Raw genomic sequence first — 24,781 nt, 5'->3', positions numbered from 1 at the left:
AAACCTGACGGGATGGCATATCTCTGCAGAATGCTGTGGTAGCAATGCTGGTTAAGTATGCCTTGAATTCTAAATAAATCACTGACAGTGTCACCAGCAAAGCAGCCCCACACCATCACATCCCCTCCATGCTTCACGGTGGGAAGCACACATGTGGAGATCATCCGTTCACCTACTCTGTGTCTCACAAAGACACAACGGTTGGAACCAAAAACCAAAAAATCAGACCAAAGGACAGATTTCCACCGGTCTAATGTCCATTGCTCGTGTTTCTTGGGCCAAGCAGGGCTCTTATTTTTATTGGTGTCCTTTAGTATTGGTTTCCTTGAAGATATTCGACCATGAAGGCCTGATTCACACAGTCTCCTCTGAACAGTTGATGTTGACATGTCTGTTACTTATTTGGGCTGCAATCTGAGTTGCAATTATTTGCCGATTTCTGAGGCTGGTTACTCTAAGGAACCAAATATCCTCTGCAGCAGGGGTTACTCTGCTTCTTCCTTTCCTGTGCCAGTCTTTATGATTGCCAGTTTAATCATAGCGCTTGATGGTTTTTGTGACTGCACATGAAGAAACTTTAAAAGTTTTGATATTTTCCAGATTGACTGACCTTCGTGTCTTAAAGTAAGGATGGTAAGTCATTTCTCTTTGCTTATTGAGCTGCTCTTGCCATAATATGGATTTGGTCTTATAGCAAATAGGGCTATCTTCTGTAAACCACCCCTAACTTCTCACAACACAACTGATTGGCTCAACGCATTAAGAAGGAAATAAATTCCACAAATGAACTTTTAACAAGGCACGCCTGTTAATCAAAATACATTCCAGGTGACTGCCTTATGAAGCTGGTTGAGAGAATACCAGAAGTGTGCAAAGCTCTCATCAAGGCAAAGGGTGACTACTTTTAGGAATATCAAATATAAAACATATTTTGATTTGTTAAACACTTTTTTGATTACTACATGATTCCATATGTGTTATTTCATAGTTTTTATGTCTTTACTATTATTCTACAATGTAGAAAATAGTCAAAATAAAGAAGAACCTGTGAATAAGTAGGTATGTCTTAACTTTTTACTAGTAATGTATATTGGACTCAGTATATTGTTGAAAAGATGAGATTCTGAGCTTTAGAACAATATCCAACGTGTGCAACCAATCTCAGAATTTAGTTCAGCAGAGCTTGTTCAAACGGAAGTGTCACTGATCGGCTGTTTGGAGAAAATCAACCCTGAAGTGTGTTATTCATTTTCAGGAAATGCACTGATGGCTTGTAGGCTATTTGATCAGTAGATTAATTGCTGCAATTTTGAGCAGAATAAAGGAGAAGACCATTTTTTTTCCTTACATTTGAAATTGAACAGCTGGCCGAATCATGTGTTCACTGAATGCTGCCAAAACAGGAATTGAAATATCCCTTTTCAACAGTATTGCGTATGTGATCACTGAGATGGTGTGAGGATGTCATATAACAATATTAACATTAGTTTCTGTCGTTTCTGTAAAGGTTTCTGTTGTGCCAAAACACCAACAAAGACATCTCCCTGACAACATCACAAGATCCGAATGTTTCAAAATGGCGTCTCCTCGTTTATCTCAGGCGAATGCATTCGACCTCCTCGGTCAACGGCATGGAGGACGTCCGGATATCTGTCTCGTCCACAGTCTTACTGGGAGCGTAGGTGGACCTCCAGCGCAGCAGCACAATCCTTTTCAGGTACTTGACCGTGTTGTTCTTGACACTGACAAAGCAGAAGGTGTTTATCATGCTGTTGCTCATGGCGATGCACTCGATAATGTAGAAGGCCACCAGGGAGTTCCTCTGGCGGGAGATGATCGTCGGGTGGAAGTCTCGTAGGATGGTGAAGCCGTAATATGGTGCCCAGCACAGAATGTATGCTGTCAGGATCCCGATCAGGACCATGACTGTCTTCCGCCGACAACGCAACCTCTTCCGGATCTGCTCCGTCTGGAAGCCCGGGACACTCTTGAACCAGAGCTCACGGGAGATCCGTGCGTAACATATTGCCATGACAAAAACGGGCCAAAGGAACTCCAGGGCAAATATAAACAGGAAGTAGGAACGGTAGTAGGCCTGCTTGTCCACAGGCCAGATCTGGGCACAGAAGGTCTTGTGGGTGTTCTGAGAGGTGCTGGCACCAACATGAGGGTACATGGTCTCGGAGGCAAAGTAGGCAGAAGGGATGGAGATGAGGATTGGTACAACCCAGACACCAGTGATCAGACAGTAGGCCGTCTGGTACTTCATACGAGGCCTCAGAGGATGGACAATGGCCATGTACCTGAGGACAGAGGAGAGGGTGTATTAAGGTACATAAAAATTTGAAAAAGGACATTTCTGTCAGTATATATTTTCATCGGGCTACTAGGACACATGCAAATGAAAAGTATACTGTCGCTAGTCCTTGCAATTTAAACAAGGTGCATAACATTATGAGCGAACCAATCCTAATGGGATCTACAAACAATTTTGAGCTGCTCTTGAAGGAACAAACAAAAATTCCAATGAAAATATAGAAAGAGTTTTCCATGCTCCACCTAGAGTGGTTGAATATCTTTAGTAGATCAAATCAAAGTTTATTTGTCACGTTCGCCCAATACAGTAGACCTTACAGTGAAATGCTTACTTACAGGCTCTAACCAATAGTGCAAAAAATGTATTAGGTGAACAATAGGTAGGTTAAGAAATTAAACAACAGTAAAAAGACAGGCTATATACAGTAGTGAGGCTATAAAAGTAGCGAGGCTACATACAGACACCGGTTAGTCAGGCTGATTGAGGTAGTATCTACATGTAGATATGGTTAAAGTGACTATGCATATATGATGAACAGAGAGTAGCAGTAGCGTAAAAGAGGGGTTGGCGGGTGGTGGGAGGGACAAAATGCAAATAGCCCGGTTAGCCAATGTGCGGGAGCACTGGTTGGTTGGGCCAATTGAGGTAGTATGTACATGGAGGGGGCACACAATGCAAATAGTCCGGGTACCCATTTGATTACCTGTTCAGGAGTCTTATGGCTTGGGGGTAAAAACTGTTGGGAAGCCTTTTTGTCCTAGACTTGGCACTCCGGTACCGTAAACTTTGCTGTTACATGTATACTGGGGTAGCGGTATACAGTGGGGAGAACAATTATTTGATACACTGACGATTTTGCAGGATTTCCTACTTACAAAGCATGTAGAGGTCTGTCATTTTTACCATAGGTACACTTCAACTGAGAGACAGAATCTAAAACAAAAATCCAGAAAATCACATTGTATGATTTTTAAGTAATTAATTGGCATTTTATTGCATGACATAAGTATTTGATACATCAGAAAAGCAGAACTTAATATTTGGTACATAAACCTTTGTTTGCAATTACAGAGATCATACCTTTCCTGTAGTTCTTGACCAGGTTTGCACACACTGCAGCAGGGATTTTGGCTCACTCCTTCATACAGAACGTCTCTAGATCCTTCAGATTTCAGGGCTGTCGCTGGGCAATACGGACTTTCAGCTCCCTCCAAAGATTTTCTATTGGGTTCAGGTCTGGAGACTGGCTAGGCCACTCCAGGACCTTAAGATGCTTCTTACGGAGCCAATCCTTAGGTGCCCTGGCTGTGTGTTTCGGGTCGTTGTCATGCTGTAAGACCCAGCCACGACCCATCTTCAATGCTCTTACTGAGGGAAGGAGGTTGTTGGCCAAGATCTTGCGATACATGGCCCCATCCATCCTCCCCTCAATACGATGCAGTCGTCCTGTCCTCTTTGCAGAAAGCATCCCCAAAGAATGATGTTTCCACCTCCATGCTTCACATTTGGGATGGTGTTCTTGGGGTTGTACTCATCCTTCTTCTTCCTCCAAACATGGCGAGTGGAGTTTAGACCAAAAAGCTCTATTTTTGTCTCATCAGACCACAGGACCTTCTCATTCCTCCTCTGGATCATCCAGATGGTCATTGGCAAACTTCAGACGGGCCTGGACATGCGCTTGCTTGAGCAGGGGGACCTTGCGTGCGCTGCAGGATTTTAATCCATGATGGCGTAGTGTGTTACTAATGGTTTTCTTTGAGACTGTGGTCCCAGCTCTCTTCCGGTCATTGACCAGGTCCTGCCGTGTAGTTCTGGGCTGATCCCTCACCTTCCTCATGATCATTGATGCCCCACGAGGTGAGATCTTGCATGGAGCCACAGACCGAGGATGATTGACCGTCATCTTAAACTTCTTCCATTTTCTAATAATTGCGCCAACAGTTGTTGCCTTCTCACCAAGCTGCTTGCCTATTGTCCTGTAGCCCATCCCCGCCTTGCGCAGGTCTACAATTTTAACCCGGATGTCCTTACACAGCTCTCCGGTCTTGGCCATTGTGGAGAGGTTGGAGTCTGTTTGAGTGTGTGGACAGGTGTCTTTTATACAGGTAACAAGTTCAGACAGGTGCAGTTAACAGGTAATGAGTGGAGAACAGGAGGGCTTCTTAAAGAAAAACTAACAGGTCTGTGAGAGCCGGAATTTTTACTTGTAGGTGATCAAATACCTATGTCATGCAATAAAATGCTAATTAATTACTTAAAAATCATACAATGTGATTTTCAGGATTTTTTTTACATCTCTCACAGTTGAAGTGTACCTATGATAAAATGACAGACCTCTACATGCTTTGTAAGTAGGAAAACCTGCAAAATCGGCAGTGTATCAAATACCTGCCCCCCCCCCCCTGTATATGGGGTAGCGGTATACATACATGGCCCTTTTTTCAATAGTTACATAGCAAGAATAAAAGTATTTGATATGTTGATATATGCTACATCTAGATAGATAGTATAAGTACTATCTATACTTATATTATAAATCATGTTTTTGGTCAAACTGAGCTTTTAAACCCACCTCTCATCTATTCTCCCTCCATCCCATCTCTCTTTGTAAACCACCCTCTTATGATTTCCATGTGCCATATATTTTTCTACTGTGCTATGATGTTTGACATACATTCTGAACCTGTCTCGTTGCATAGTATACCGTATACAGATTGTGAGTTAAAGACAATAAGTGATCAAATTATCAAATTATTCTCTCTCTTGGTAGCTAAATCTGCAGAGCTGAGATGGTTGTATGCCCCATATACTGTAGATAACATTCTGTTTGTGGCAATCATTTTGTACAATAATTTAAATAGAAAAACTCTGTTTGAATCAAGTGTTGTTTTGTGTATCAGTTTATAAACCAGGTGCCATGGAATCGGCACGTTAAATCTATTCTCAGCTATTTTGCAACCCGTATGGCGTCACGGTCAACATTTTGGTCCTCAAGTAAAACTGATATGTTTTTATATTCATGATTTTTTGTGTGCTAATTTTGCCAAACAAACATGTTCACTACCTTCTCCCCCTTCCACTTGCCTCCTCCATTTTTGTTGTAATGCTGCAATCAGTTGTTTGTAATTTTGGAGAGAGCAAACATTTCCTTACACAGTATGTTTGTTAACTTCACATGTGACATAACTCCACCTTTCCTATTCATAATATTTAACAAAGATAATTGCTTAAAACAAAACGTATTTCCATATATATATATATATATATATATATATATATATATATATATATATTTTTATCAATTAGTATATTTGAAATTAGTATATTAGTATATTTGTTATATTATTTGTTATGTGTTTTCTGGCGGATGAAACTGGAATTGCAGCCAGCTTTGAATGTCTTGTTTTAGAAAGGGTGATATTGTGAAAAATGTTCAATTTTCAATTAACTGAAAGTGACCATTTTTGAACAAGAGATGAGACATTCTTACTAATCTACTTGAGAACCAGTTCGGGTCTTTTGTATGACTGATGCTTTTAGTGAGAGGTTTAGTGCTTTAATATTTAGTACTTTTTGCCACCCAAACTCATTGTTATTATATAAATAAGCCTGTTTTATTTTGTCTGGCTTGCCATTCCAAATCATTTTAAAGAACAATAGTTTGGCGTAGACCGTGCCATAAGTGAATAGGTAAACCGGGATATGACTAAATAATTACTCAGGGTGATTTTTCCACAAATAGACAGGTATTTATCTCTCCATGTTAGCAAGAGCTTATCAATTTTGGCTAACTTTCTGTAAAAATGAGTTGTAGTATGTTCCTTTATTTCGTTAGGGATAGGAATAGTGAGTCTGTCCACTTTACCAATAAAATGGTCTGACGATGAACTACACAGTAACCTAAAAGTTTTATTTTTTTAGCGATCCAATATGTAATATTATCATAGTTTGGTTGTAATCCAGATCCACATTGAGGTTGTTCAGGGATCCAGATTGCAGATTTAAGAAGAAATGTATGTCATCAGCATACAATGACACCTTTGTTTTTAAGCCCTGGATTTCTAGGCCCTCTATATATTTTTGTTGGATATGATTTTAATAGCTAACATTTTGATGACCACAATAAATAGATATGCCGATATTGTTTTACTCCGAAGGTCTTGCACCGAGGGTCACGATAAAGACCCTCTGTGCCATTTTCGAAAAAGTGGATCCTTGCCTTTTGGCTGATCCATTTGTGGTTTCAGGGTGGGTGAAAACAGATTTGGATTGCTTATATCAATTGCTTGTGTTTCTGCAGGTCAGAGGGCGCAGGCGCTTCATGTTAAACAAATGGGGAAAAGAGATGTGAATTGTTTTGCTCTCAAGAAAAGGGTGCCATTGAAATGACTGATTATGAGGTAGCGGTAAATGTGAAAGTTGACCAACTGAACGGGAAGATTCCCGGTGTTTGTGATGCTCGTCGTTTAGTGCGATGCAGACAGAGGGGCGTGAGTGGTGAAACAGATAAAAGTAATTGTCTGTTCCTTTGAGTTTTGATGTTGAGTCTTTGCCCGACAAAGGCATGTTAAGATACATAAGTTATCTCTTACAGGTTTTTGTGCCAAATACATTACATTGTTACAGGTGTCAAGCTTATGGGCATGTGGCAGCAGTGTGTAGGAGGAAGGTCCCTACTGTAGCTGTGAGAAGTGTGCAGAAGGGCATGAGACAAATTTAGCATTGGGGAAAGTAATGGTATGTGTTAATTGTAGGGGTGACCATAGGCTGGGGATCAGAAATGTCCGGTGCGAGAGAGCAAGGTTGAGGTTTCCAGGGTTAGAGTAGTGCAGAAGTTCTCGTATGCTGAGGCAGTGAGGAAAGTAGAGGAAGAAGGATCAAGGGGGAGGGATCATGAGAGGGGTGGTGTGAGTAGTAGATCTGTACCAGTACAGAGGGATATATGCAAGTCATATATGCTTCAGTAAAATCGGATTTTTAGAGATTATAGCTATGCTTATCAACTGTACTGCAGGGATGGAATATAAATCGCAGAAATTTGAAGTAGTGGTGGTAGCTGCAGAGAGGGATTTGGGTGTACGAGATGTGATGTCAGAAGAGTTACAGAGTGTTTTGAGTGGTGGTGTCCCGTCCATTCAGGCTGTTGACCTGAGGTAGGACTAGGTAGATTTAAATAGTGGAGTAAGGTGTGGTGGGTTTTTAGTGTAGGGTTAGATAGTAGGGTTAGACAGTAGGGTTAGATAATAGGGTTAAATAGTAGGGATAGACAGTAGGGTATTTGTTGATTTTGTTGATCTGCTTTAAAAAAAAAATAAGCAAAGTATAAAGGAGTTGTACTCCAGTCTAGTAGGTGGCGGTAATGAAACATTTATTTGATGCCAACTGCTGTTAACCTGGTTGAAGAAGAAGATAGACGTGAAAATAATAGAGGGCTTGTAGTTGCGTCACAAATCACCTAGAAACCGTACCAGGCGCCATGTTTGAAGACCAATGTTAACTTAAAACTATTATTCAAGGTGAACAGCGTCAATGTAGATTCATCACAGCTCACAATTCTGCAGAAAACGGGTAAGGGGGTAAGGGAATCTGCCACTAATGTCTGTGTTGTATTCTCAAATTAACATTAACTAACTTTTTGTATAGTTGTAAACTCTCCTAATAGTGTTGTTTGATTACCACTCTTTTTTTCAGTATATCAGCCATGTGAACCCATTTTGCAGCTGATAATGGCGTGCAATGCCAATACAGCCATAAGCCTACAGCAGTGGTTCTCCAGTCCTTTAGTACCTCAACAGCACATTTTTGTTGCAGTCCCAGACAAACATGCCTGATTCAACTCATTGAGAGTCTGATGATTAGTTAACAAGTTGAATCAGGTATGCTTGTCTGGGAAAACAATAAACTGTGTACTGTTGGGGGTACTTGAGGACCGGACCACTGGCCCTACAGTATGATGGCATTAGCGCAGAGTTTCCCAAACTCTGTCCTCGGGACCCCAAAGGGTGCATGTTTTCGTTTTGCACTAACACTACCCAGCTGATTCAAATGATCCAAGCTTGATCTCTCTCCAACGCACCTGCTGTCTCGACCTCTGAATGCTCGGCTATAAAAAGCCAACTGACATTTACTCCTGAGTACTGACCTGTTGCACCCTCTATAACCCTCTATAACCACTGATTATTATTTGATCCTGCTATTTATCTATGAACGTTTGCACATCTTGAAGAACAATTACCATGTACTCTTATAATCTCCACCTGGCACAGCCAGAAGAGGACTGGCCACTCCCCAGAGCCTGGTTCCTGTCTAGGTTTCTTCCTAGGTTCCTGCCTTTCTAGGTAATTTTTCCTAGCCTGCTTCTACATCTGCATTGCTTGCTGGTTGGGGTTTTAGGCTGGGTTTCTGTACAGAAGTTTGTGACATATGCCATTGTAAAAAGGGCTTTATAAATACATTTGATTGATTTATGATTAGTTGATTATTTGAATCAGCTCAGCTTTGTAGTGCTAAGGCAAAATCCAAAATGTGCACCCCTTCGAGGACTGAGTTTAGGAAACCGTGAGATTAGCCTTATGGGCATTTGCAATACACCCCTTGACATTGTGCATCTGAAGCAGAGAATAGCTTAACATTTTTTACATTTTGTTGAGCTTCATGTTCTCATTTTAAGAATGATACCAGTAGACCAGGTATTCCCAAACTGGGGTACGCGTAATGGGGCAGTAGCTGTAGGAGGTACGCCAAATAAAAATGTGACTCACAATATATATATTTTATATTATGTTTTTTTTTCTTTCTTTTTTTTCTCACATTTTCAAACAGTGCATTTATATTTTCCAACGGGGCTATACATTTGAGTGAGGTTATTTCTCTCGCCTGAGTAGCCTAATTTTACTGTGAAAAATAAAATGAAACCATCTAGTGTTCAGCAAAACAACAACACAATGTCAAATACAGGTAGCCTAGTTAATTAATTAACATCCACTCACATTAACCATTACTCTCTAGCGGGAAGTCCAATAGCGGTCTGTATGTAGCCAAACGTAGCTGCTGCTCATTCCGTTTGCGCGAAAATTGATAAATGGTTAAAGTAAGACCCGCGTCCATAGAGACACATGCCAGCTCTACTGGAAGTACTCTTACTACCAGCAGTAGTACACCTGCACCTGTCGACGACACAAGTTGTTCTGCTTCCACGAACACATCCAATGCTAGCATCAGTAATTGTACATTTGTTGTTAGCCCAGCTAGCATGGACACTGACAGTTGTGAATCTGATGCAGCCGAAGAGTTACTGCCCCCTTACCCTGGAAAGCACCGAGCAACAGACATGGACATGGACCATTGAAAAGATGCAAATATGATGAGAACTACATTGTTTTGGGGTTCACTTATATTGAGATAAGTGCCTTTCCTCAGCCACAGTGTGTTATATGTGCACAAGTACTATCTCACAACTCTATGAAATCTTCACTCTTGATCAGACATTAAGAAACAAAACATGCCAATTTGAAAAATAAGCCACAGGAGTTTTAGAGCAAGAATTAAGTATACTTTCGAGTAGTAAGACATGTATAAAAGAAACAGATACCATTAATAAGAAGGGACTTGAAGGGTCTTATATGTTGAGCTACCGAGTGGCTAGGACAGGGAACCCCCATACTATTGTGGAGGACTTAATTCTTCCTGCTGCCGCGATATGGCTGGGACAATGCCGGGGGAAAAGGCCCAAAAAACTATACAGACAATGCCTTCATCAAACAACACTGTTTCATGACACATCAGTGACACGGCAGGAGATGTTTTGAAACAATTACTGCTTCGCATACAAGCCAGTGAATTATATGCGTTACAGCTGAGTGAGTCAACAGACGTGGCGGGCCTGGCACAGCTGTTGTTATATGTCCGTTACGTTTATGGGGGATCGATTAAGGAAGACATCCTCTTCTGCAAACCACTGGGAACCAGGACAACAGGAGATTATATTTTTAATAAAGTACTGGACAACTTTGTGACATCAAATGGACTTTGGTGGTCAAGATGTGTTGGTATCTGTACTGAATGGCGCAAAAGCCATGACAAGGAGTCATAGTGGAGTGGAAACGAGTGTTAAAGAAGTTGCTCCTGACGCCGCTTGGGTACACTGCAGCATCTACCGAGAGGCTCTTACTGCCAAAGGAATGTCTGACAGCTTGAAATACATTTTGGACACTACAGTGAAGGCCCCTGAACTCTAGTTTATTTTCTGCTGAATGCAATAATATGGGCAGCGACCATGCAACACTTTTACAACATACAGAAGTGCGCTGGGGGGCAAAGTATTGACAAGTGAGAAATGTGCAAAAGGTTTTCTTTAATGACCATAATTTTCACTTGCAACAAAATTTCAGCAAACGGTTCTGTGAAAATATAATTTAATCAGAAGCGGCTGCCAGATTTCTGCTTTGGGCTGTGCTCAGAGTATCCTGCCTTGACCAATCGTGCTGTTAACTTCTTACGACTGAAATCCCGTTAACCTCTTGAAACTCTGGGGGCGCTATTTCATTTTTGGATGAAAAACGTTCCCGTTTTAAACAAGATATTTTGTCACAAAAAGATGCTCGACTATGCATATAATTGATAGCTTTGGAAAGAAAACACTCTGACGTGTCCAGAACTGCAAAGATATTATCTGTGCGTGCCCTAGAACGGGAGCTACAGGCAAAACCAAGATGAAACGGCATCCAGGAAACCAGCAGGATTTTTGAGGCTCCGTTTTCCATTGTCTCCTTATATGGCTGTGAATGCGAGAGGAATGAGCCTGCCCTTTCTGTCGTTTCCCCATGGTGTCTGCAGCATTGTGATGTATTTGTAGGCATATCATTGGAAGATTGACCATAAGAGACTACATTTTCCAGGTGTCCGCCCGGTGTCCTCCGTCGAAATTGGTGCGTCTTTTTCAGCTGCTGGTATTTTTCCATGCGATTCTGAGGGGGAAGCAGGCTTCCACGAACTGCATATCAATGAAGAGATATGTGAAAAAACACCTTGAGGATTGATTCCAAACAACGTTTGCCATGTTTCGGTCGACATTATGGAGTTAATTCGGAAAAAGTTTGATGTTGTTGGTGACTGAATTTTCGGTTCGTTTCGGTAGCCAAATGTGATGTACAAAACGGAGCGATTTCTCCTACACAAAGATTCTTTCAGGAAAAACTGAACATTTGCTATGTAACTGAGAGTCTCCTCATTGAAAACATCCGAAGCTCTTCAAAGGTAAATGATTTTATTTATTTGGTTATCTGGTTTTCGTGTAAATGTTGCGTGCTAAATGCTACTCAAAATGCTAAGCTAGCTTAGCATACTCTTACACAAATTAGTGAATTGCTATGGTTCAAAAGCATATTTTGAAAATCTGAGATGACAGTGTTGTTAAGAAAAGGCTAAGCTTGAGAGCAGGCGCATTATTTTCATTTTATTTGCGATTTTCAGAAATCGTTAACGTTGCGTTATGCTAATGAGCCTGAGGCTTTATTCACGATCCCGGATCCGAGATGGGGAGTATCAAGAGGTTCGGGATTGATTTGACAACAGCCAGTGAAAGTGCAGGGCGCCAAATTCAAACAACAGAAATCTCATAATCAAAATTCCTCAAACGCACAATTATTATACACCTTTTTAAAGATAACTTGTTGTTAATCTCACCACAGTGTCCGATTTAACAAAGGCTTTACGACGAAAGCATACCATGTGATTATGTTAGGTCAGCACCTAGTCACAGAAAAACACAGCCATTTTTCCAGCCGAAGAGAGGAGTCACAAAAAGCAGAAATAGAGAAAATGAATCACTAACTTTTGATGATCTTCATCAGATGACACTCATAGGACTTCATGTTACTCAATACATTTATGTTTCGTTCGATAAAGTTCATATTTATATCCAAAAATCTCAGTTTACATTGACGCGTTATGTTCAGTAATGTTTTGCTTCCAAAACATCCAGTGATTTTGCAGAGAGCCACATCAGTTTACAGAAATACTCATCATAAATGTGGATGAAAATACAAGTGTTATACATGAAATTAAAGATATACTTTTCCTTAATCTCCCAGTGTCTGGTGGAAAGCAGACTGAACCAGGTTTTCCTTTACGATTTTACCTGTGCTTAGTTCCATTCCTTGTATTTTTTATCCTGAAAAACTCCCCAGCCGTTAACGATTGATTACAAGCATAACCTAACTGATGCAGCCACCACCATGCTTGAAAATATGGAGTGTCGTACTCAGTAATGTGTTACATTGGACTTGCCCCAAACATAACACTTTGTATTCAGGACAAAAAAGACAATTGCTTTGTCATCTTTTTTGCAGTATTACTTTAGTGCCTTGTTGCAAACAGGATGCATGTTTTGGAATATTTGTACTCTGTACAGGCTTAATTGTGTCACTATTTCAATTAGGTTAGTATTGTGGAGTAACTACAATTAAACTCTGTAACTGTTTTAAAGTCACCATTGGCCTCATGGTGAATTCGCTTAGTGGTTTCCTTCCTCTCCAGCAACTGAGTTAGGAAGGATGCCTGTATCTTTGTAGTGACTGGGTATATTGATACATCATCCAAAGTGTAGTTCATAACTTCACCATGATCAAAATGTCTGCTTTGTTTTTCCCATCTACCTATATATGCCCTTCTTTGCAGGGCCAATTATGAAACTTCAGAAGCTTTCTTTTAAGACATTTGGTCCTAGAGTCATGAAATGTTCAAAGTACATTGAGGGGGGTAAAAAAAATGGCTAAAATTGAATTTGCAATGGTTGCTGCTGTGGCTAATTCTGTGGCTAATATAGACACAAGCCATTGACATTAATAACATTTTATAGAACATTCTTCTTTCATCATTGCGTTTTGATACAATTTGGGATTTAAAGTATGGTGTTCAAGCAAAGAACATGAGACTGGTCTTTTTGATGAGGAACAAATAAAGCAGGTAAATGCCGCTTGAGGGTAGTCGATTATATCCTGTACAGCAGGCTGATCTTTTATTAAAGATGTGCCCCAATAGCTTACCTTCCTCCTCTGTCTTTTAGTTTGTTTAGAAAATATTTGAAAGGTGGAAACTGTATGTAAGAAACTCCATCAAACCAACCTGTGGGTTTGTGGAAAGTTTGTACACTACCGTTCAAAAGTTTGGGGTCTCTTAGAAATGTTGTATTTTTTTAAAGAAAGGCACATTGTTTGTCCATTACAATAACATCAAATTGATCAGAAATACAGTGTAGACATTGTTAAATGTTGTAAATGACTATTGAAGCTGGAAACGGATGATTTTTAATGGAATATCTACATAGGTGTACAGAAGCCCATTTTCAGCAACCATCACTCCTGTGTTCCAATGGCATGTTGTGTTAGCTAATCCAAGTTTATCATTTGAAAAGGTTAAATGATCATTAGCAAACCCTTTTGCAATTATGTTAGCACAGCTGGAAACTGTTTAGTGCCCTGAGAGTCGGGAAGCAAGTACAGGGAGTGAGTGTTTTAATAAATAAACACGAAACACAAACGCACCAACATGAAACAGAGTCAATAACACCTGAAGAAAGAACCAAGAGGAGGGACAGATATAGGGAAGATAATCAAGGAGGTGATGGAGTCCAGGTGAGTGTCATGAGGCGCTGGTGTGCTTGACGATGGTGACAGGTGTGCGGGGTAATCAGTAGCCTGATTACCATGAGGCCAGAGAGTGTATAGGTGACAGTACCCCCTGCCAGACACGCAGCTCATGCCGCAGGATGCTGACAAAGGGGACGAAACCAGGGATCAGGAGCGGACCGGTCACCCCTGCTGAAGCGCGGGACCCTGTCACGGGAACCTGTCGAGCCGGCTGGGGCGCAGTAACCTGCCAGACCAGCTGAGGCAGGGGAGCCTGGCGATTTGGCTGAGGCATGAGAGCCTGACGAGCCGGTGGAAGCAGGGGATCCTGGAGATCTGGCGGAGCCATGAAAGCCCGATGAGCCGGCTGAGGCAGGGGAGCCTGGCGATCCGGCTGAGGCATGAGAGCCTGACAAGCCGGTGGAGACAGGGGAGTCTGGCAATCTGGCTGAGGCATGAGAGCCTGTAACGGCTCCCAGACCCAAAGTAATTTACACTGTCAGAAAAAAACACTCCCTGATGCTTCTCTTAGGTGAGGTGTTATTCTGTAATGAGTGCGCTGAGTCTCGGGAAGCAAGTATGGGGAGTGAGTGTTTTTTAATAAGTAAAGAAAACAATAAACACGAAACACAAACAATGCACTGACATGAAACAGAGTCAATAACACCTGAAGAAAGAACCAAGGGGAGTAACATATATAGGGAAGAAAATCAAGGAGGTAATGGAGTCCAGGTGAGTGTCATGAGGTGCTGCTACGCTTGACGATGTTGACAGGTGTGCGGGATAATCAGCAGCCTGATGAACTAGAGGCCGGAGTGGGAGTATTCGCGACAGTTGTTCGGATTTTTAAAAAAGCAATAAAACTGGACTTCTTTACACTAATTGAGTATCTGGTGCATCAGCATTTGTAGGTCCGATTACAGGCTCAAAATGGCCAGAAACAAATATCTTTATTCTGAAACTCGTCAGTCTATTCTTGTTCTGAGAAATGAAGGCTATTCCATTGCAGAAATTGCCAAGAAACTGAAGATCTCGTACAACACTGTGTACTACTCCTTTCTCAGAACAGAGCAAACTGTCCCTAACCAAAATAGAAAGGGGAGTGGGAGGCCCCGGTGCACAACTGAGCATGAGGACAAGAACGTTAGAGAGTCTAGTTTGAGAAACAGACGCCTCACAAGTCCTCAACTGTCAGCTTTATTAAATAGTACCTGCAAAACACCAGTCTCAACGTCAACAGACTGGCCAATAAAAACAAAATATTAAGATGGGCAAAAGAACACATACACTGGACAGAGGAACTCTGCCTAGAAGGCCAGCATCCCGGAGTCGCCTCTTCACTGTTGACGTTGAGACTGGTGTTTTGCGGGTACTATTTAATGAAGCTGCAAAAAAGGAAGGAAGACACTTACAGGGGAAAATTTAGAGACACTGACACTGACTTTGATGGCAGACTATGCTAGCTAAGTCACTTATTGATTGCTACAAGGCTGAAACAAGGGGCAAGGTGCCTTCAACAAGATAAAACTCCTGACAAGTGCAAGGCAATTAGTGGACACACGCACACACACACCTGTCATTGAAAGATACTAATAAAAGGGGCTAAGGCACTGACCCACCTGTCTGCAGCGATAGCCAGCAGTGCGTTAGTGGACACGTAGAGAGACACAGTCCTGATGTAGTTGACAGAGGCACACAGCACCAGGCCATAGTCCCAGGACAACTGCTTCACCACATAGTAATCCACCAGGAACGGACAGCACACCACTGACACTATGAAGTCTGATATAGCCAGATTAGCTATGAGCAGGTTAGTGAGGTTACGTAGCTTCTTGTACCGGGCCAAAGTAGCGATAAACAGGAAGTTGCCAACACCGCAGACGAGCATAATGCAGATGAGCACCATGGCGATGACGATGGTGGCAACGAAGAAGGCTGTGCCCTGCGTAGTGTCGGGAATCTCGTTGTCGGGAATACCATAGTCTGTGTCGTAGTTATCCGTAAACGGGTCCAGCTCGCTTCCTCCCAGCACATGGCCAGGGGTCTCAGCGTACACTGCAGCCAGCTGGCTGATGTTGGGATCTCCCATGGTGAATTCCCAATAAGTTTTAGGTTTCTTGTTTTAATTTGTGTTTTCTTTCTAAATTATTTCAGCGTCTTCCAGGAACCATTTCAGAAGGTGTTTGGGTCATGGTGTCAGTGTCTTGCAGGAACTATGGAGGTGGATGAGGGAGGGTCTTTTTGAGTGTAGAGAAGATCCCACTTGTCACTCAGACAGCCAAGAGAACATCTTCGACTGACCTGCAACACAGTTGTTCTCAACTTAGACTCACAGAGAGACCAGAGAATATGTGAAAATTCATTAAACATTGATTTCAGATTCAAACATGCTCCCCGGATCAAATAAGCATGAATAAATGTAGCATCTTGTGGGTGCTGCTGTTGACATTGCAGAGCTGGTAAAATAATCATGAAAACCGCTATGACAATTTATTTTCTGTTCAACAGTTTTATTATTGGTCAATGACACAGATTCTTGCCCCCAGTCTGCTCTCTATTGAAGAGCAACCCTGGGTTATGTACCTAGCAAGTATGTTGTAAAATTATTCACTTCAATCCACATGAATGGACATTGCGTCAGAGTGATTTGTGGTCAGGAGATAGAATAGCCATGACAAAGCTGAAAGAGAATTAGCCAATTTACTCTCATTGTTAGAATAATAATGTGGAATAAGAGCCAGCTGTAATAACCTGGACACCATCCGACACACAATAGAGTGTTATGAAACACTCAGAAAAAAAGCTTAACACTGACTCAATAGACAAGCCCTCCACAAACAACATCAACACTCTTGGCAAGGGAGAGAGAGTGTGTGTGGAGGGCAGAGGACAGGAAGCAAGTGACGGAGTGGTTGGGGGAAGAAATATCACTTGTATGAGATAGATAGATAGATAGATAGATAGATAGATAGATAGATAGATAGATAGATAGATAGATAGATAGATAGATAGAGAGAGAGAGAGAGAGAGAGAGAGAGAGAGAGAGAGAGAGAGAGAAAGAGGAAGAGAGAGAGAGTACAATCACGCAAATAATACAATTTAAAGCTGTTGGGAAAATAAAGCAACAATCATGCACACATATGCAAATCAACAAATTAAATAATCACTTGTTGCAATTAAATGCAAACTGAGTTCGCTAATTGCACCTTGAAAAAGTGAGGAGGTGGTATATTGCATTAAATGGTTTCTTATACAAACAGGCTCGTCTCTATTTAACCAAACCACTGGGACTAGATCATTTAGCCCTACTTTACAATGAACCATGGCATACCTGTCACCTTTGGAGTTCCAGCTGACTTAATTTACATCTGTGCTCTTCCATGATTAGACTGTTAGGCGATGTCGAATTATCAAGTGCAGAAAACATCCGATCGTTCTCTCACACCAATGGAAAACAATATGAATTAGGACTTATGCACTGTCCAATTAAGCATCACACAGACATTTAAGATTAAAGCTTTAACTTTAAAAATGTTATTGGCCTATATAATATTTAATGAGCTGAAGCTGCACCACTGTGTTGTGAAGAGTAATCCCGACTGATAGGCTACAAACACCCGACTATGCACGCACAAGGTATTTTCCTACATGCGTTTTCAACATGTGAAATGGATTCCATTCCATTAAACCTCTTTGAATGAAATAAGCAAGTGGATGTGGGCTAGAGAAAACCAAAGAAATCCGTCACTGTGGGTACATTATTCAACAAGGCAGTGTAAATTACATTTTGCAAAGATTTACCGTTGTGGAAAGTAACATTTAAACTCGTCTCTCAAAAAGATCACCAATTTGATACATAAGAAACTGAAAATATATCCAGGATACTGACTTGCTTTCAGAAGATCCCAGGAAGTGTCGTCTTTTCGCATTATCATTCTCATCTTGAGCAGTTCATGTATTTAACATGTAGTCTAGCCCACGTCCCCAGGCAATGACTTTCCGTAGGCTATTGTAAGAAAACAACAGGTCCTCTCCTCTTCATCCCTCCAAATGCACTGTCGCTCCTGTCCTTCCTGCTGTTCACTCCTCTCCACCAACGTGCTCCTAGAGAATAAAAAATATGCTTCCTCCTCCTCTCCCTCTTCTGGCAATGTGACACATACTGTTTCTTCTTTTCTAGCAGAGAGGCTTCCTCTCTAGCTGAGAAGGTGTTTTATAAAGGTGTCCTGTCTCAAGTCTTGAATGCAGGGTGAGTGTAATGCATGTGTGATATTGTTCACTCAGTCACTAGTTGGAAACATCTTGTCCAGTTCCCTGTATTGACAGCTGGCACGTATGGTGGAAAATTGCAAGACTATGTTATAATAATTTTATTGCATCAAATGGTTGTTTTATGCAACAGAATAGAGTATTCTTAACTATTGTGAGTGTGTTCTATTGGCCTCTGGGAGGACAGGAGAGATTTACAATGTATTTTGGGTGATAAAACCTAAAGAGCCTTCCAGAGCATGAGTTAATGTTTCTGTTCTATACCGTACGAGGGAGAGATGGTTCCAGTTTGGAGTCAGAGGACACTGGTCTCTACACAATGAAAACTGTTGACACAGCAGATACTGTCTGCTATGTATTATAGGTATCTTTCATACCAATCTTAACCTTGTGACCCATTCTATATATCTGTTTGTCATGTAGGTTGAAAGGGGTGTATCTTGGCTATAAAAGACCTTTGTACTTTTGTCTTGGGGCTCTCAACGAATCATCTGAGTGTGAATCGTCGACCAACCATGACCAGCCATCATTACCGTAGAGCACTCAATCGATTCACTTTATTAATAAGTGATTCAAGATTTAGTTTAAGTATAACTCTGACTTGCGTGATAAGTCTCTCATTTGATAATAAAGAAACTAACCACCACACATGACCTCACTGGCTTTGCTAATTGAATCGTGGTGCACCTGTTACAACGTTATAGTCTACTCAATGGGGAGATTTTCCAGTACCTTGGCAGAGGTCACAGTTCGCTCACTCATGGGGCCACACTGTTTAATATGTTTCTAAAATACAAATTCAAGACTATTCATAGGCCTAATGGGTGACATTTCTATTCTCTAAGTGACATTTTCACAATTAGCTAGTTTGTATAATCACAAAATGTCCTTCCGATTTAACACTTTGGCATTAGAGCACGCATTTTAGCAAACAGTCAATGGCCAGACTGCATGTTACCCCTGGAAGCAATTCAATTGTTTTCCATTAGAAATATATGCACTGGTGGTTGAATAAATGTGAAAATATACAGCTGAAGCATATACATTTTAGTTTTGATAATGAACATGCGTCTGATAATGAATATGTATATTTAAATGTGTATTATGTGAGAATGTGTATGTATGTGATTATTTTAATGAAGGTGATGCCAAAGAAAAATGTCCATCCTAGATGGACAATAAAGTTTTATTCTATTCTATTGAAAGTCAACTTCCACTGTCCTCTTTGCTGAATATGTTTCACATGTACATAGCTCATTTGTGAATGCATCTTGTTTGGAAAGCAAGTTAGTGAGGGTATTAGTTTTCCTTTGTACCAGTGATGAGAATAACTATCTTCAAAGTATTAACTCTGGACGCCGGGTTGTGAAGTGAAAGCTTCTTTTAGTAATACTACTTGTTCATGTTACATTTAACAACTTTAGATTCTACAAACAATAAAAGAAAGTTGCTAGTGAAAGTCCGGATAATCACTTGTACATAACTGGCGTGTTCTTCGTTTTTCTACTACCTGTTGCAAGGCATTCTGGTACTTGCAGTAAATAGCCTAATCCAGTACTAACCAATACAGCATAAATATGTATGTAGTTCTCTCAATCTCCATCACACAAATTCTAATACAATTGCATATGTAAATAACTGTAAAGAAAATATCTTTAGATACAGCGCAATGAATTAACTGTAAACATTAACACTGTAACCCATTAAAAGTTACAATGATGAAAAACTGTCTTCATCTAAATCTTTAAGCAGTATATCAACTGAATAGGTCTTCTCAACAAAGTACCTGAAGCAGTACGAACTGAATATGACCTAACTAGGCCATCTGGGCCTGGAAACAGTTCCTCAATATTTCCTAGTTTCCAGGTTTATCTGGGTGTGTTATCTTCTCCGATGAGTACCACGTCACCCACTTTCAGTGGGGTGGGCTGTGGTGTGTCACAGCGGTGTGCTGACTTTAGATCCAGCAAGTAGCCTCTTCGCCAGCTGTTCCAGAAACTGGTCACAAATCTCTGCCTGTATTCCATCTGCGTGTAATTTTCTCCTTGTTTAGCATTGGATGCTGAGTGTCTAGCAGAGAGGATGTAGATATCGCTAGCAGAGAGGATGTAGATATCCCTAGCAGAGAGGATGTAGATATCCCTAGCAGAGAGAATGTAGATATCCCAAGCAGAGAGATCTGTTTTTGTTCCATTTGCAGTGTGATCATCCGGTTGTTTGCTAGTCTCACTCCAATCACAGCTCCCATGAGCTCCAGGCGTGGCGGAGTCATTTTCTTGAATGGACTTGGATGCGACTAGACTTGTCGTTGTTTCCGTTTCTTGTGATTCACCTTGCAAGTAAGCTACTGCACCGTAAGCCCATTCACTTGCGCCACAGAACACGTGTAGTTTCAGTGTGTGGCTGTTCTGTGGCCGCATGACTGTTCTCTACCTCCTTGGTATGGCGAGCTGGTGTAACTGGGTTAGTTCTGAACACCACTGTTGCCATTCTCGTGTTAGATCAGGTGGTAATTCTTCAACCCAGCTGAGTCCCCTCTCCCACATTTCCTGGAACATGCACTTGATCCTGATGGTGAAGGGGGTCAGGAAACCAAGAGGGTTGAAGATACGTGCAGACGACTGCAGAACACTTCTCTTTGTGTTTTCCTTTTGCTTTAGAATGCTCAGTAACGGCCTAAGGTTCAAACACAAAGTAATCTGTTCCCGGTCTCCATACTAAACATAAAACCTTCAGCACTACTCCATGTGTTTCTAGCGCCAACGGGTGGTCAGTTGTCGTACTCTCCCATTTTGTTTTCAGTTCAGGTGAGTTGGTCATCCACTTGCAGAGGTCCATACTTGCAATCGACAGCATTCGCTTTGCAGTTGTTGTCACAAGGTAAGCCTCTTCAACATCTCGTGAACTTGCAATGAAGTCATGTACATAGAGTGACTCTCATAATATGTCAACAACTTCTGGTTACTTTGTTTCATATTGTTTCAGGTGCTTCCTGATTGTAGCTGCCAGCAAGAATGGACTTGTGGAAGCTCCATATACCACTCTGTTTATCCTACGCACACGCAGCTCCTCTTCATTTTCTCCCCTTGGTGGGCCTGTGAGCCATTGGAATTTCATGGCGTCTCTGTCCCTCTCTGCTAGGGATATCTGCAGGAAAGCCTTCTTGATGTCTGCCATGAATGCGATCTCATGTAGTATGAACCTTATCAGAACGCTGAGCAGATCAAGATTCAGGTTCGTTCCTGTGAGTAGACAGTCATTGAGGGATGGACAGCCATCTTCATGGGACGAGGCATCAAACACCACTCTCAGTTTTGTCATCTCAGATGGTGAGGTGAGGTACGTAGTATTTTACGTTGTCTGTGCTTGATGCATTGTCCTTGTGCACATCCTCTGCCTGTTGTAAGTAGTCCTCTACTACTTCATTGTATCTGCTGTACAGCATCACATCCTTCTTCAGTCTCTTATTCAGTCCTTCAACCGTTTCTTGGCGATTCTATCGTTGTCTCGTTTCCATGGCAACCATGTGGTATCGTCCATCTTTGAAGGTGGTTGTTTTCTCAAACCTCTGTAGAGCCTTGTTTTCTTCTGGGTTCTGTGTTTTCTCGCTTATAATACCCAGAGACTCGAGCTCCCGGAATGCATGCAGTTGTTTGGAGACTAGTGTGTCTTCATCAAGTGGGATGAACATGCATGTTGCCTCGGCATCACTTGACATGGACAGTGGTCCCTGCACCGACCATCCAAAGGTGATCTCTAAAGCAACCAGTGTCTCTGTCCGTCGCTCCACTCTGCCTGATACCATCTGCCAGAAGTAGTCTGCTCCTATCAGGACAGAGTTCAGGATCATTGTCATCTCCTGGAAAGTCTGCGAGCTGCAGTCCCTTTCTATTGAGCTCATGTTTAACCTGTTCACCGGGAACCTTCATCACAGCTGTGCACACTTGTGTGGTTTCAAATTCCTCTATTACTATTCTCTGCTGTGTGTCCCAGACATTCTCCAAGACGACTTTCACTGTGTTGCGTTGGGACGTTGCTGAAGCAGAGGAGCCAAACGTGTGAAGAGTGAGTGCCTCTTTTCTGGTTACTGGTATCATCAAGCCCTTCTCAAGGTTTTCATGTACAAAGCTTCTCTGATTGCCTCCATCTAGTAAGCAATGAGCTATCTTCCTACCCTATGAGCCTTCTACCCATACCTTTGTCGTTTGTAGCAACACAGTGTTCTGTCCATCTAGTTTCATCTTCACTGATTGGGGAATAACTGAGGAAACAACAGCATCTGCAGAAACAGTAGGGGGTTGCACCTCACTCCTCTTACCAGTACACACAGCAATGCTTCCACTTGTTTCACATGACACATCTTTGAATTTAAATAATTTTGCTATGTGTTTATGTCCTAAACATACAAAGCATCTTCCCATTCTTTAGTTTCTCTTTGCGTGTAGCAATATTGTGGTCAGGGCAGTTTGTGGTCTGCACTATCACAGAATAGACCGGATTGTTCCTTCTTGCTGGCTGTGTGCAGTGCCAGAGCAGATGGCACCTTGGGTCTTTTTATTTTAATTTCATTGGAGGAGCAAGACTTGTTCCATGGTTTGCTCTCTTTCTGTTGGTTGCATGATCTTGTCATTTGTAGTGCTCTCCCCCTGCTCTGAACCTCCTTCTGTAGGAAACTGATGATTCCATCCATCATCTACTCCCCTATGATGACTATAGTCAAGAGCTATGTCTTCTGGAATCATCAACAGTAAGATTGGGCATAGTAGGCTTCCATAGGTTTCTGACACTACACCCTGTGACTCCAAGCTCTTAATCTGAATTTCACATTCATCATATAGCTGCCTCAATGCATTTAGAACAGAGGATTTTTTCACAGGATTAAGATTCCGCAGCTTTACCATGTGAGCACTAATCACAAGATCTTTCCTTTCAAATCTGCTCTTGAGCAGAGCGATTGCATCATCATAGTTTCTGTCTGTTAACATCAGTCCTGCTACTGCCTCAGCAGCTGGTCCAGTGAGATACGTTTTCAGATAGGTAACCTTCTCTTTATTACACACTGAATCATTGTTGTGAATAGCAGTCTCATACTGGCTCCAAAACTCCTTAGAATTTTTCAATAGTCAACTTTGGTAGCCTTACTGATTGTCTCTGTGATCTGTTTGAGTTAGCATCAATCACCCATGCTGATAGTGGATTGAGGTCCTGTTTTTTCTTGACCACCCATTGTGTACGGCTCTTCAGCATGATAACACACTCTTTGTAATCCTCCATGCATGCAAACTCCGCCTCCAATCCGTCCAATGGCGTTAACTGTTCAATTCCATGATCAAGTTCAAACAAGCTGTCCTCCTTAGCTGACAGCAATTCCAACAATGTACTCAAGTGATCGGTATGCGGACTTGACTGGATTATTTCCACGTCAATCTGATTCAAAATCCGTGTTGAGGCACTTTGAATGGTACCCCGCTTTCATCTCATTCTTTCGGCATTATGCCGACTCATTCTTGCGTTCTAACTACCCGCTATTCAAAGTGCTCTGAACAAATTAAGGGAATTGTTCACAAACATTGGCACATCCTAAAATCCGATGATAGTCTCGGTAATGTGTTTTTGGACCTTCCCTTGGTTGTATTCTCGCGGGGCAGACATCTCAGAGACCAATTGGTAAACTCTGATTTACCACCCCAAGATATTCCTGAACAACATCTATTTGCGCCGCTACTGGATGGAAATTACAAATGTAATGGCTGTGCTCAATGCAATGGCACTTATAAATGCAGATCCTTCAAACACCCACAAACAGGGAAATGGATCCCAATAAAAGGTGTTATTACGTGCTCCATTAAGGCAGTTATTTATCTTATAACTTGTCCTTGTGGTAAAAATGATGTAGGTGAAACAAAGCGCGAATTAAAGGTACGTATCTCAGAGCGTCTAGCACCATTAGGTGTAAAAACTTTACTTATCTAGTTGCGGCCCACTTCTTGGAGGCAGGGCACTCGATTTCGTCTCTGCGTTACATTGGCATCGAACATGTCATCCTCCCTAGGCGAGGGGGTGACCTTGATAATTTATTGTTAAAACGAGAAGCTGCCTGGATCTTTAATTTAAAGACCCTTGCGCCCTTCGTTCTCAACGTAGACTTTGATCTGAAGCCATTCTTGTGATTAATGTGACTTTGCCATTGTAATTGTTTGTAAACATGTGTAGTCAAATTCATCTATGATCGTATGCGGGAAATAAATATTTGACCCCCTCTCAATCAGAAAGATTTCTGGCTCCCAGATGTATTATACAGGTAACGAGCTGAGATTAGGAGCACACTCTTAAAGGGAGTGCTCCTAATCTCAGCTTGTTACCTGTATAAAAGACACCTGTCCACAGAAGCAATCAATCAGATTCCAAACTCTCCACCATGGCCAAGACCAGACCTCTCCAAGGATGTCAGGGACAAGATTGTAGACCTACACAAGGCTAGAATGGGCTACAAGACCATTGCCAAGCAGCTTGGTGAGAAGGTGACAACAGTTGGTGCGATTATTTGCAAATGGAAGAAACAAAAAGA

General features: G+C 41.6%; 1 protein-coding gene across 1 annotated transcript; it reads right to left on the bottom strand.

Annotated features, from left to right (window-relative positions):
* Window positions 1–1,591: 1,591 nt before the first annotated feature.
* On the bottom strand, window positions 1,592–16,033 carry prokr1b (prokineticin receptor 1b). Its single transcript, XM_064930825.1, has 2 exons — window positions 15,564–16,033; window positions 1,592–2,303 (listed from the first exon to the last, which is right to left on the bottom strand). Exons 1-2 carry the CDS (start codon window positions 16,031–16,033, stop codon window positions 1,592–1,594), a joined length of 1,182 nt encoding a protein of 393 aa, XP_064786897.1.
* Window positions 16,034–24,781: the final 8,748 nt, after the last annotated feature.

This window comes from Oncorhynchus masou, chromosome 23 (genome assembly GCF_036934945.1).
Source record: "Oncorhynchus masou masou isolate Uvic2021 chromosome 23, UVic_Omas_1.1, whole genome shotgun sequence".
Taxonomy (NCBI): domain Eukaryota; kingdom Metazoa; phylum Chordata; class Actinopteri; order Salmoniformes; family Salmonidae; genus Oncorhynchus; species Oncorhynchus masou.
This window is presented reverse-complemented; position numbering and strand designations above follow the sequence as displayed.

Excerpts from the sequence above, each read along its gene's own strand:
- prokr1b (XM_064930825.1), bottom strand. The coding sequence starts at position 16,033 with ATGGGAGATCCCAACATCAGCCAGCTGGCTGCAGTGTACGCTGAGACC. Across the intron at positions 2,304-15,563 it reads CTGGCTATCGCTGCAGACAG|GTACATGGCCATTGTCCATC; the intron begins GTGGGTCAGTGC and ends CTCTGTCCTCAG.